The 14,784-nt window shown below is 36.7% G+C and overlaps 1 protein-coding gene across 2 annotated transcripts in view; it reads left to right on the top strand.

Annotated features, from left to right (window-relative positions):
- The first annotated feature begins 8,357 nt into the window (after positions 1 to 8,357).
- KCNJ3 (potassium inwardly rectifying channel subfamily J member 3) overlaps positions 8,358 to 14,784 on the top strand; it is a 185,058-nt gene continuing 178,631 nt past the window's right edge. Inside the window, exon 1 of one of the 2 annotated variants that reach the window (XM_074215959.1) lies at positions 8,358 to 10,175. In XM_074215959.1, the coding sequence (XP_074072060.1) occupies positions 9,465 to 10,175 (711 nt within the window). In that variant the 5' untranslated portion in view covers positions 8,358 to 9,464. The remainder of the gene's footprint in view (positions 10,176 to 14,784) is intronic. The other variant, XM_074215958.1, reaches the window with a different exon arrangement.

Below are 14,784 nucleotides of genomic sequence, written 5' to 3'. Positions count from 1 at the left end.
AAGACAAAGCAACACGTCACACATTTAAGAAAGATACAGATTATATGGTTATTAGTATATTCTTATTATTTAGGAAACTCAACTATGCAGATGATTTTCCTGATTTCAGATGAAGCAGCTGGGATCTCATCAAACAAGAAATCAACAAACACTAAGTAAGAACCTATTATTCGCCAAGTATTACTAGATATAAGAGATGCAAAGAGTACAGTGGAAGAGTTTATGCCCTAAAAAAGCTTTTAGTTTATGAGAAAAGTGTATAGCTCCTCCGAGATTTCTTTTATGGAAGAATTTCTATATTTTTTTCATTAATCCTCCATAATAAAATCTGTCTAATATTTTGAAAACTATTCTACTTTTTTTAGCTAAACTTACTTTAGTTGATGTCACTGTACTTTAATGACTTGTATATTTTATGTTTATCTGTTTTATGATTTTTTGTTAATGTTTTATTACTAGAATATAAGCTCCTAGAGTTAAGTAGTTAATTTAAAAGTTATTACTAATATAACTTCATATTCTAGAAAGAAATTCATATCTTATCTTTTAATAATGTATGTTTCCAATTGAAGCTAAAATGTGTGTAATGATGAAGGCTGGCATAAAATATAATGTTTGGAAAGGTGCTAGGAATTAGTCTTTATTTATATTTTATCCATTAGGAATTCATTTTTGGAGTATATTTTTGAACATTCTGCATTGTTTGGTGGTGATATATTTGTATTGTAGGGAAAATATCATTTCAATCTATGTGACTTTCAACCATCCTTAGACCCACAAGAACTCTCTCATACACAGAGATTCTGTCCATCCTGACTGGTATTGTTCTCTTAGACTCTTATTCATGCCAACTCATCATAGACAACAAAGAATCTTATTGGAAATGAGGAAGAACTGGGAATCCAAATGTCACCTACTAAAATTTATGACATTCTTCTGTGACATGATTGGTTGGTTCTTATCCATTATTGAAGAAGATCAAAATGATATCACTATCTGCTATAATTGACACCTTAACTCATACTTTGCAAAGGGAAATTCAAAGTTCTTTATACTCATGCATCAAACTATAGAAATGGAAAGACTAATCATTTTTTAGAGGTGCTCACATTTACCTAGGAGACACTGAATTCTTTTCATAGAAGCAAAGTCCCAACCAATGGTTACATTTTTAAGGTTAATTTAGCAAAATGACCAGACTTTCCTGAACAATTCTCTATATTTTTTTAAAAAGTGTTTAATTTTTTCTTGGTCCAGACATTCTGGCTGTGTGGACCAGATTAAGTCACTAAGTCTCTACTTAAGTAACATTCTAGACTCAAAGTTACAATGAAGGTGCTGACCTGCCTTTAGAGAGAAAATTTCCTCATCTGAAAGTTCTCTTTTACAGTGAAATCATAGGTTTAATCCCTATTCCTGTACCTGTCCCAGACCTGTGTTTTCAATGCTATGATGAATTCCTATTAGAGAATCTCCAACCAGTGCAGATGTGTAAGTCTTCTCCAACTTTTAGTGGCAGGTAAAATCTCTTATGTAGGCTCACATGGCCAACAGTCAGAAATTAGGCTTTCACTCTGAAACCAGTTCTCTATTCACTACTCCATACTACCTCTTCACCTTCTATCTATGAAAAATAATATAAAAATTCTTTTTAAAAAACTTCCAAAATAGGCATTAATTACTATGTGTTTAGCACCCTAATGGCCATATTGTAGTTAAGATTATATCTTTATTGTTCAGATTAAATTATATCCTATGACTTTTATCCTTTAACTGCATTAGTCTATAACAATTGGTAAACAACTTTCCACAGATTTAGAGTTATTTTGTCACTCATCAGTATTGTAGAGAAGCATAAATAATCATTATGTGACACCTTGACATGAGTTTTGCATTTGACAGAATATGTGAGGACATTTCATCAGCAGACAACTCCTACCTTACAGAATGCAAGAAAATGATTCTATCCACTGGTTGTAAGAACTAGGTTTTTTATTTCTCATTTTCCCATCTTTTTTTCATTTAGTTTTTCTGAGTACTACATTCTTAATTGTTGGTTTATCATAAAAGAAACTTCTTCCAAAAGGCATTTCTGACCATATACATAGCAAGATGATTATTTATTTCTTTTATAGAATTTTTTCATTCTTTATATTTTTCATATTTCTCAAAACAAAACAAAAACAAACAAGAAATCCAAAAGCTGAAAGTCATCAGTTCTAAGCTAGATCTTCAACACAAAATTAATAGCCAAACAGTAGCTATTAAAAGTCCTTTTGGTCCATTTGGATTGGCAACAAAGGAAGAAATTCTCTCATCTTGGTCCACTCTGACCATTATTTGAGTTATGCTGAGAGAACAGGATTTATAATTACTAGATCAAGTGTTAGATTGGGGGGGCGTGGCTAGATGCTGCAGTGGATAAAGTACCTGCCCTGCTGGAGTCAAGAGTACTTGGGTTCAAATCTGGTCTCAGACACTTAATAATTGCCTAGCTGTGTAGCCTTGGGCAAGCCACAATCCCATTTGCCTTGCAAAAACCTGAAAAAAAAAGAGTTAGATGGGGGAGAGGATGGAAAAGAACAGGGAGATTTGGGAATTATTTGAGTGTTATAATTGTTTCTGAAGTCACAAGCAGCATGTATCTGGAATAAAAGCTATAAATTTCCTATATAGTTATCATTATATTTTCCCTTATTTAAAAAATCTGGATGAATTTTTAAAAATATTTACTGTCTACTCACAGAAATCTTAATTTTAGGTTTTATTAGTACTGGGAATTAGGAGAAGACAATATTCCAGGAATATATCTGCAGCTTAAACATTTTTCAGCATATTAAGAAACAAATAAACAAAAAACACAATTTAGTTTCCAAGTCCTGAGAGGCTCATTATAGGGAGAGAATTTTGGAACCTCTAGCAATGAATATATGTTTTTACTGTTCTGCTATAGGGGGAAAGTTAGTGGGAGGATGGAGAACTGAGATGGGAGAAGAGCAGAATTTCTAAAATGCATATAAAATATTAGCTTCAAATCCAGTTGAAATGTTTTTGAGAATACATTATCTCATTTATTGTTGAAAAGCAAGATCATCTCATTTATATGCCCAGAATTACCAATTCACCAAATAAAAACTTATCCCACTGTCACAGGTTTTTAGCTTTATGTCTACTGCTGACTTCAAACACTTTCTATGTACACTTCTCATTTTACTGTACTCAGAGTTCTGAACTTTAAACATATATATATATATATATATATATATATATATATACATTTTTGCAAGTTACTATGCAAAAAAGTAAAGAATTATTAAGATGACTATTTTTGTATATACAAAATGGTTTCAACATTACTAAGGAAAAATTTTTAAATATTTATGTATTTTACAATTCAGTGGTCATAATTCTTCTCACTTATTTATGATTGTATAGTTGTTGAAGTGGATTAAACTTCCCCCATTTTCCAATATTTATGGTATCATTATAAAGCTTTCCTCCTGAAAGAGAATGATTAGAAATGATAGAAATATAATTATTATTTAATAACTATTGTCCACTTATGTGCACTGCTTTCATGGCACTATACAATCATATTCTAACCAATCTGTGATCTTATCAATGTGCACATTAATTTAAGTGGTGAAAATTGCAAGTCAACAATGCCCACTTGGCCTTCTACAGTTCTTCATGTTATCTAATAGGGCCCCCATAAAGAGTTCACGCAATATGTTGAGATCTCATTGGTCTGTCCACATCACTTCTTTGTTCAAGAAGCTTCCATATCTTTCTAGGAAAAAATACAAACTCCTCTGCTGAACTTTTAACACCTTTTACAATCTGTTTCTAATATATATTTCTAGGTGGATTAGATATTATTTCCCCTCACACACTCTGATGTGGCAATTGTCAGCATACAAGACATACTATCCCCTATCTTTGTGTCACAAGTCATCTCCAATTTCTCAAAAGCTTTCTTCTCTTTTCTGCCGCTTGGAATCTTGAGTTTTTTCCAAGGCTCAAGTGACACATCCAGACTCTGTTTCAGTATCTTTATTTGTTGGCATTCCATCCTGGAAAGAATTATTTGGTGTTTAATTTGAATATATTTCATCTTTATTTATTTGTGTACAAACTTTTTTACTCCCATCAGAATACAATTTCCTATAAGTTAGGGGGCAGTTTAATTTTTCTCTTTGTGTTTTTGACCCCCAGTTCAGTGTTTGGCATGTTTTAGCTAAAAATATACTTGTTCAATTGAATTAATTCATTTCGGCTAAAAGGCACTATACAAAATAAATGAAAAAGTAATTGTGAAATATGTACCAAATGTATGGAAGTTTAAAGTCAAAAACTTTGGAGAAGTAGTCAGAGTCAGATTACCCTAGTTTTCATATGGACATTCATGTTATTTATGAGGTAAGGGAAGGAATATTGTCATGAAGATAGTGTTCTTTTAATCTGCTTTATTATAATAATAGAAGCCCTTCCATCAGATGTAAATTTTCAAATATTGGAAATTTTTAATGTTTTCAGAAGGTTCAAATCTTTAAATGAAATTTGATAGAGAAATCTTAAGATTTTGTTCCAAACAATTCAGTAAGCATTTATTAAGCAACTTTCATGTGACAGGCACTGTACTATGCTCTGGAAATAAAAAGAAAGGTGAAAAATAATACTTGCCCTCAAAGAATTTTACATTCTATTGTTGTTCATTAAGGAAGCCCTGACAACAAACTTGAGGAAACATTATTTTTTATAAAAGTTACTTTCCTTTAACTAGAAGTTTAATTTTTGCTATACATGTATGCATTTTTAAGGTCTTACTATGCTTAGTTCTTAGTCATAAACCATTTTGAGGGTTGAAAATAAATGGATTATGGGTGATAACTTGTTCTGTATTTTCCTTGAACGCTTATAGCTAAAATGGAATAGGATAAATTATCTGTTTTGGTAAGTCATCTGCATAATCACATTCCAAACTGATTTTTTATTTTTTTTCCTGTGGAGAAAATAATCAATGTTCTTTTATGGGAGAGTAAAAATGGAAAAAATCATGCTGTTTCCCCACACCCCATACAGGAAGTTCAGAGAGTAACGTCCTCTCAAGTATTAAAGAACAGTCAGCCATATGGCCCAATGAAAATGCCCCACACAAAGCAATAGGTAATTAGTTATCCATGCCATTTTCTCCCTAACACCAAATTGCCACCAGTTAGAAATGAGAAAGGGGTGAGAGGATATGGCATTAATATAGGATATGAAGCTCATTTTACTATCTGAATATTTTATTTAGTGTTCATGCCAAAGATGTGTGTTATAATTCACTCATAACTCTCATAAGGCCCCCATAAAGAGTCTACCCTATGTGTTGAGATCTCATAGGTCTGTCCAACTTCTTTGTTTAAGAAGCTTCAGTATCTTTCTAGGAAAAAAAATACAAACTCCTCTGTTGAACTTTTTTTTTTTTTTGGCAAGGCAATGGGATTAAGTGACTTGCCCAAGTTCACATGGCTGCTGAGGTCAAATTTGAACTCAGATTCACCTGACTCCAGGGCTGGTGCTTTATGCACTGCATTACTAGCCACCTCTTTTGAACTTTTAATGCCTTTTCTAATCTATATTTCCAGATGGATTTAATATTACCACAAAAGTTTATACCACAAAATATTTGAATCCCAAAGCAATCCCCATTTCTAATTTTCCTATTTAGTAATTTTAAGACATTTCTCAAGAGCAAAAACCCTTGTTTTAATAGTCACTATAATGGTTAATACATGAATTGGACAAGTCACTTAACCCCATTGCCTTGCCCCCCAAAAAAAGTTCAACAGAAGAGTTTGCATTTTTTTTCCTAGAAAGATACTGAAGCTTCTTAAACAAAGAAGTTGGACAGACCTATGAGATCTCAACACATAGGGTGGATTCTTTATGGGTGCCTTATGAGAGTTATGAGTGAATTATAGCTCACATCTTTGGCATGAACTCTAAATATACTATTCAGATAGTAAAATGAGCTTCATATCCTATATTATGCCATATCCTCTCACCCCTTTCTCATTTCTATTATTTAGTATGAGGAATAGATTCATGTTTCTTTAATTTTGAAGAGTCTGCTACAGGTAATATTGCTATCTATAAGCTTAGTAAAAAACCACACAGCATCAGCAATCCTCTTCAGAATTTTGTAGATAACCATTATTTGTGGCTTTGCTTTTTTTTACATTTAGAGCTAACACTGATCATGAATCAACTTCCCTCTATTACTCCTGTCTCCCATTGTTGCACTATAGATATTTTCCAAATTGCACAGTTCTCTCTGCTGTACACATGCTTTGGTCCCTTTTTTTGTTTTGTTTTGTTTTGTTTTGCTTTCAGAGCTCCAATTCAGCTCATCAGAGAGCAGCAGTTGCTTTAGTGTCATTCATTTTCTACCTGGCCTGGTCTGTGGAGCTGAAACTGCTCAAAGTATGACTTCAATGCTAGTAAGCCAGCTGTCCTTCAGGATTTCTTTATTATGGATGTTGCCACTTTTCATTACTTGGTTGGTCTGACAGAAAAACCTTTCAAAAAATTGGTTAAGTCTTTAAAAAGTCTAAAGATGGTCAAAGGTCCACTTACATATTAAGTATGATACTCTGATAACTTCATCTGAAGCTTTAATTCTATGTTGATCCCATATTTATTTCTTATTCTTTCCCTTTTATTCTATGACATTATTCCTTATTAGTTTAGTATCAGATTTCCATTATGTTACAGTTCTAGATTTTAGTGAAGACTAGTTGGTGAAGGGGTTAGGGAGGTGAGAACACCTTAAAGCAGCTTCTCTTAGACTCTGCTACCTTTGACATCGACCTCAATATAGTATCAGGGTAATTCTTCAAAATGGTTTGGAATCTCTTGTGTAGCTTCAGAGTAAAACTATCAGCACATACATAAGCACAGTTAGAGCACAGTGCTATTATATAATCTTAGTAACAAAAACAAAGGTAGGAAACCTTCCATGGTCTGGCTATCTCTTAGCCAAAAGCTTTTCTTTAAGACAACATATTTTGTTTTATAATTCAAGTAATGAAAAGTTCCCTTTTTTCTTCTTGTGTCTGTCAAGCTAGTGTTTATATAAAAATATGGATATACATATACATGCATGTGCATGTATATATATGTATATATGTATATATACATATATATATATCTGTTTGAATGGAATTTACAAATAAGGAATGAAAAGGAGAACCATGTATACATACACATATACACCATACCTACAATTATAGGTACCTTTTGATTAGATAACTCAGTCAAATGAATATTTTATATTTATATTGCTATGATTATATCATTTTCCACACAGATCTTATTTACTTCCTCTTCTTTAAAGAAGCAGGAAAAAATAAGCATTGGCACCTTTTTCAAATCCTTTACCTCCCTGTCTTGTAACCCTCTCCTTTAACATGTGAACTGAGCTGTCCCTTTTACCCAGTTTTTATTAAAGGAAATGGATTCTTACACAGTGTAGCAGTTATTTATGGGTGAAGTTGGGAACCTTTCCTATAGACCCAGCACCATTCTCCTAAGTCCCTTCTGCAGCACGCACCCAGGAGTTCTCACAGCCTTGTCTCTTGCTTCTCTATCTCAGAAGCTGGTTGTTCCCTACTTAAAAGGGACCTCTGCTGTTAATGATGGAGCACCACAAGTAGACATCATTTTTGAGTTAGAGCCATAGTTGTTATAACCACAGAGTGCAATCCGCTTCCTTCAGAGTAGCAATGCTTGCCTGTCGGGGTGGTTTCTGGTTGACGGGACTTAGAAGGATAGTTGACTGGTTTGGACAAGCAGATTTTGAGACGTTGTTGGTTCTAAGGGCTTGTCTTTTCCTGTGCTGCGAGACACTGCAGGCTCAACTCAGGAGCGGAGGTGCAATTCAGGCTGTTGGAATACTGGGGGAAGGCTGGGACAGGCGGGGCCAGCTGAGCTCTGCAGCTGATCACACGCACCAACACCACACTCCCACAGACCCTCTGCTTCTCTCTCTCTCTCTCTCTCTCTCTCTCTCTCTCTCTCTCTCTCTCTCTCTCTCTCTCTCTCTCTCTCTCTCTCCCCCTTCCCCCCCACCTCTCTCCCGCCCTCCCTTATCTCTCCTTCTCTCCCTCCCTCTCTCAGCAAAGGGTAAGGGGTAAGGTAGGTTGAAGGAGGGAAGTAAATCTTACTCTGAAAAGGAAAGAGTGGAGCAGCATTTCCCTTTGACCTGAAAGTCTGATCTCCAGCTCCCAGCTTTAACCTCCCTACTAAAGAATCATTGCAATTTGCCAAGAAAAGGGGGGGGGGGGGGAGAAGAGATGCTGTGAAACCAGGAGCTCAGCCCTCAGGTCCCGCTGTGCTCAGCGCATCAGGATCCCTTCGGGGGGAGGGGGCTGGACCAGGCTTGCTATGGGGGAGCTGCCCTGGCACCCGACGTGGTAAACCAGGAAAAGTGGGGGCGATGATGAAAACAACCTGGGAGTAAGAGAGGCTCTTGAGAAGAGAAGGCGCCGCCGCCGCTGCTGCTGCTTTCTCCTCCCCCCCTCCTAAATACCGCCCCCCCCCCTCAATTTGGCGCTCCTTCATCTAGATCTCGGCGCTTGGTACTGCCAGTCCCTTCGTCTCTTCGCGGGGGGCGGCCCATGTGCCACTCTGGGGTCCAGCTGAAAAGCCCTGGCTGTCCCTACTGAGAGCCTGCCCGGACGTCGAATTGGGGGTAGTCTTGGATTTGCCTGCGAGAAAGGGGCTGCTCTGTTCTCTCGATCTCCTGAGACCAAAGGAAGGGGGGCGTTTTGCGGGTGTCGCACCAGAACCGGTCAGACATGCCTTTGTATCCAATTTTGGCGGAAGGATAGGAACTGGGAGTGGAAGGGAGCGGTGAGACTGACACCAGCAGCAGGGAAGAGCGTGGCTTTTTGGGGGGAGGGGGGAGGGTCCAGGGAGGCAGCTCAGCCCTTAGCTGCTCAGCTAATTTGCAGGTAGAGTGGGAGTAGGTTTTTTTAATGTTTTGATTTTATTGCAACTTGAGGGTGCAATTGAAAGAAGGGAGAAGTGAAGAAAAGAGGTAGAAGGTAAGGGGAAATGAAGAGGAAAGAAGGGAGAAAGGAGCTTTAATTATACAAAGGTAAAACTGGGCTCTCTCTGTCCTTGCCTGCGTTTCTCCTGTTAGGAGTGGGAGATCAACACCCCCCCCCCCTTTTAGGACTCAAATCAGAAAGAAGGAATTTGTCCCTGGGGAGGTGCCAAGGCATCGTACCTGAAGAGGAAAGGAAGGGGGGGGGGGTGAGGGACTTAGGATACCTGCTTGGGTGTCCTCCCTCCTCCCTTTCCTCTCCATTTGCTTCTCTCATTTCCTACTCCCCCCTCCCCCTTGTTGGTATTGGTCTGCAGCGCTTCGCTCCTGCGCCTCATTCCTTTTTGAATCTGGCCCGCTCCCCCGTATTATGTCTGCGCTCCGCAGGAAATTTGGGGACGATTACCAGGTAGTGACCACCTCGTCCAGCAGCGCGGGCTTGCAGGGCCAGGGACCCCCACAGCAGCAGCAGCAGCAGCAGCAGCAGCTGGTCCCCAGGAAGAAGCGGCAGCGGTTCGTGGACAAGAACGGGAGGTGCAATGTGCAGCACGGCAACCTGGGCAGCGAGACGAGCCGCTACCTCTCCGATCTCTTCACCACCCTGGTGGACCTCAAGTGGCGCTGGAACCTGTTCATCTTCATCCTCACTTACACCGTGGCGTGGCTCTTCATGGCGTCCATGTGGTGGGTGATCGCCTACACCCGGGGAGACCTGAACAAAGCCCACGTCGGCAACTACACGCCCTGCGTGGCCAATGTCTACAACTTCCCCTCGGCTTTCCTCTTCTTCATCGAGACCGAGGCCACCATCGGCTACGGCTACCGCTACATCACGGACAAGTGCCCCGAGGGAATCATCCTCTTCCTCTTTCAGTCGATTTTAGGCTCTATCGTGGACGCCTTTCTGATCGGCTGCATGTTCATTAAGATGTCCCAGCCCAAGAAGCGGGCGGAGACCCTTATGTTCAGTGAGCACTCGGTGATCTCCATGAGGGACGGGAAGCTGACACTCATGTTCCGAGTGGGCAACCTGAGAAACAGCCACATGGTCTCCGCTCAAATCCGCTGCAAGCTGCTCAAAGTAAGTCAGACTTCCTCTCCCTCCCTTGCTGAATCCGCACTCTCATATTAACCCCTCACCCTTATGCCCTGGAACAATGAGCCAGGCAGAGCTTAGATTTCTCCTACAAATCTTTACTTCAGGTTCGCTATCCCAACAGGTAAACTCACTTTCTGTCCTAGGCAAGCAAGTGCTGCGCTCCATTCATTCCTTATTTTCCTGCCTCTCATATCTTAGTTAAATTCATCACGTTGGGCGGATGTGTCCCTTTCTGTATTAGTAACACTTCTAAGAAGCAGCTTTTGGTCCCCCTTTCCTAAATTCTGAGGAACTTATGTGCTTGATTTTGTGTTGTTTTTCCTTTCTCCCTTTCCCTGACGCTCTTCACTTGGCTTTAGATTTGTTTTTTACACTTTGTCCTACTAAATTTGAGCTGGTAAACTGAACGGCTTTTATTTTTGAAAGACTGGTGTTGATACTTTCATTTGGGGCTGGCATTTTGCCTTTTTAAAAAAAGAGAAAAAAACCCTCTTTTTAAATCATGGCTTTTTCCTTTAAAAAGGCAAAAAAAAAAACCCAAACACTCCTCCCCCAACCTCGTCACCACCCGCTCCCAAAATTTTTGGATCTTTTAAATTCAATTAATTGCATAGAGGCCAGTAGATATTATCAGCATAGTGATAAAGAGAAGTGGAAATTACAACTGGGCCTGTTATGATCCCCAGCCTCAGACTGCCCCTTTAAAGTCTTAAGAAGTTCTTGCAGAGTAAAATTGAAAGACGGTGTTGAAAGCTTGACTACCCACTTCCCATCAATGGCTCTGTTAAGTAGGTTTTAAATTGATTATCTTGGTGAAGCCATTGTCAATTAAAGTTTGTACTTGAAGGTTTTCTTTATTGATTAAAGAAGGCTTCCTAACACCAGCAGCTTAAATGACTAAAATAAATTGCATATGGACTGATTATGATCATGCCCATCTTGTCTTTAGAGGGCACTACAGCAAACAAGAGTTACAGCTGTCCTTTTATAGCAGTGTCAACCAAATAGGGTCTGGAACACTAGAATTTCAATTAATTTCACCCGCAGGAGTGATTTTAAATTCATTGTTTCCAATAGGGTTTAGCTTTAGGTAATTTTCAGCTATGATAAGGTTAAATATGATGCAGTTTCAAAATTAGGTGTAATAAAATGAAATGTATTAATCACTTAATTTGAGGGCATGCCTTTAAAGATGAAATACTCACCCTTATCAAAGGATATGTTGTCTTCCCCAAGCCTCTTTACAATGATTAGTGAAAGCTCACCTAGTGAATGTCAGAAAAAAAAAAAAGATTTTCAGGGGATCATTTTAATTGTAACAAATAAAAGTTATAACATGTATGTCACTCATTAAAATGGACTACAGTTCACTCTGTGCTCTAGGGCTTGTCTATGTTTTTGATTGCTTTGAAATTTTGTTTTATGGATTATTGTTTGATAATTGAGGCATTTCCTGAGGGGTTTGGGTCTTTTTTGTTTTTCTTTGTAATGATATTGTAAGTTAGCTTCACTTATGTATGTGGATGATATACATTTAAACATTTATATTATTACATGTATTTATCTCCATACACATGCGAAAAAGAAACATAAATAGTTCCTGGAGTTGTCATCTCTTCCAAGTCCTTTGCTTTATGTAGGACCTGATGATTAAATAATCCCCAGACAGAGAATGGGACTCTTCTATTAAAGAACTTGAGAGAAGAGTATAACACTTTGCACTGGATTAAAATGACATTGAAATAACATTTCTTTTTTTAGACAATAATTTCTTTTATGTATCACCTAAGTCTTCTTTTCAGTAGTTGAAGCATAGTAAATTTGGACTTCACTGTACTGAAAAATGTGTATTAAACATTTATGGACATTCCCCAGCTTTATCAAAACAAAGAATGTCATTTAAACATTTTGTAAAAACAAATTTCTATACTGAGAAAATAACTTTAGAAGAGAAATTTGGAACACTGATACAGATTTTTTTTTCTTCCATTCATTTAAGTTTCCTGAAAGTAAAGAATACACTGAAATGGTCTGTTTAGATGGTCAGTTTATTACTTATTTCTGCTTCATTATATAGTAAATATTCTTTTTGAAGTGCATCTTAGGCAACTCCAGATAATCTAGGTTTACAATTCAGTAGGGGTACCTTGCTTAAAAGCATAATGTTTATGAGTTTTGTTTGGAGCAAGGTGCTATATAAATACAAGGTCATATAATTTGGTTGCTAAAATTTCATTAGGAGTATTTTTTTATATCCTTTTGTTTGCTAAGATATTGGGAATGGGGGAGATATAACAGTTATGCAGATGAAGAAAAACAATTTACATAGGGAATGAATGTTTTTAGAAGGTCTACTGAAATAGTGACCTCAGTGGCAGCATTTCACCCAGCCAATTATAGTAATTCATTTGAGGTCAGTCTCTATTGCAATTGCCCTAATTTAAACACAATCTGACAAAATTGTAAATTAGTCTTAGATTTTAATAAAATGACCAAACATTTTCCCCTTAGAATTGAAAGTGGACTTGTGGTTTAATAGGGAGTTGTCAGTTTTTTCAGTTATCGGTTAATTTTCTCAAAGTTGTACTGGGAAAGTGACCTTTATAGACTAACTGCATATTTAAAATATATCCTATTAAATGTTTATTTATAATTTAGATCAACAATTATTTCCTTAAAGATTCAATCAGTGAATTGTAGTTTAAGTAGAACCCAAAGTTATTTGAAAGTTTCCCCCTACTTTTGATCTCTACTTTTGGAAATGTGTATGAGTACTTACAATTTGAAGGGGAAAAAAGTTCAACTTCTAAAGAAATGACAGCAACATATTTATGTGAAAATTATATGTCCTTGACATTACCTAAACCAAAGTCCACTTTCTTCTTTATAATCTTGTTTGCTAAGATTCTAGTTCTGTTTTGAGAAAGGGTCTTGTTATGATAGAGAGTTTTAGAATTTACAGAAGAAAGTCCTAAATAAGATTTACTGTTTCCAGCAAGGAGTTTTTTCTGCCTCTTGATTCCCTAGATTTTCATAGAAGCTAATTTCAACTTTCTTTCCTTTTATATTTGGTCTTTGTTTCCTTTTTCATTTGTCCCAAAAATGTTTTTATTTATTCCAAGAATGAAAATGTATTCTCTTCCCCCTTCAAATGTAAACCTTTCATTTAATTATTTGCAACATATGCTTCACTGCTTTACTATATCTGAAAGCATATGCTAAGAAAAATGTTTAGTCTGGTAATCTTTAGTATTTATTATCTACATTTAATTTTATAAATGATGTAAATGAAAATTATTTTTATTTCCATCCCTCCTCTGTTGCTCCAGAATAACATGATTGATTTTTACTTCTGGCAAAGGGCAAGGTGGAAACTATACCAACTCAATTTAACCATGCACTGGAAGTTTTGAAAAGGGGATACTTGTATGAAGGGATTGGAGCAAGAAAAATGCACCTATTTGGTGAGAAGTATTTGGACTATTGGCATTTTTGTGTAGAACCTCATACAATCCCATTGTCAAGCCTCTTAAGAGCAAGACAGCATCTTGGGGTATCAGTTTTAATGGTTGTTGCATTATTAATACTTAGCAGAAAAAGAATGTCAGTGCCCTTTTTTGGCAACTTGTTTCAGAGTTTAATAAATGTTCTTCTAGAGTTCGTTGGATCCTATATTCTAAGCTAGAAGGTACTTTGAAGATCATCTAGTCCATCTTCTGATGTTACAGATAAGAAAACTGAAACCAATAGAGATTAAGGACTTGCAGAATTATTCTGGTAGTTAAGTGGAAGAACCAAGATTCAAGTCCAGATTCTTTGACTCTAGTGTCAGACCTCTTTTTTATGGTACCGAATATAGAACTTTAAAACAGTATCATCAAACAATTTCAATTTAATTGCATCAGCAGATGATTTTCTTGCACTTCTATACCTTCTTTTATGATTCTAACATCATGTTAGTCTTTGAAATAATGACTCACTTATTCGGTTTATGGTTCACAATTCATTCCTGGATGATTATTATCTTAATTCCATATACTTCCTAAAAGGGCTTTCACTTTTTTTGTCTTTAAGCAAATGCTTATTGTATTTGATAGATCATTTTCTTCAGCTGATCACAAATGGAGTTTTCTATCTTATTTTTAATATTCTGAGAGAATTTTAACTCTATATAAGTTGATTATGCCTTGGAATCATCATTCAAATTACCAATAATAGTATTAATATCATTTAATGACTCGGACCTTGTGAGAGGGAGTTAACAATGACCTGATATTGGATCCTCCAATAAGTTCTATATTTAAGATAGGTAGGGTCTAACTTAATCAGAATTCATTTTCATATCTCCCACAAGAATATATGAAAAAAATCAAGTTTGTATTTTTAAAGTGAACAGTTTTTTTTGGTTTGAACTCCTAGCACAAAGTCAGAGCTGAAAGAATGGAATTACAAAAATCCCTAGTTTCACAACAAAAACTAAGAGTGAAAGAGGAAGAAAAGAAAGAAAAGAGAAAGGCATAGGCTGAGCAGCAGGAGTAAAGGTGTATTTCATCAGCAGCAGGATGATATGTTAAGAGAGAAAGAAAACGTC

The sequence above is a fragment of the Macrotis lagotis genome, chromosome 1 (assembly GCF_037893015.1).
Source record: "Macrotis lagotis isolate mMagLag1 chromosome 1, bilby.v1.9.chrom.fasta, whole genome shotgun sequence".
Taxonomy (NCBI): Eukaryota; Metazoa; Chordata; class Mammalia; order Peramelemorphia; family Peramelidae; genus Macrotis; species Macrotis lagotis.
Note: the sequence above shows the minus strand (reverse complement) of the source record. Positions and strands in the feature narration are given on the sequence as shown.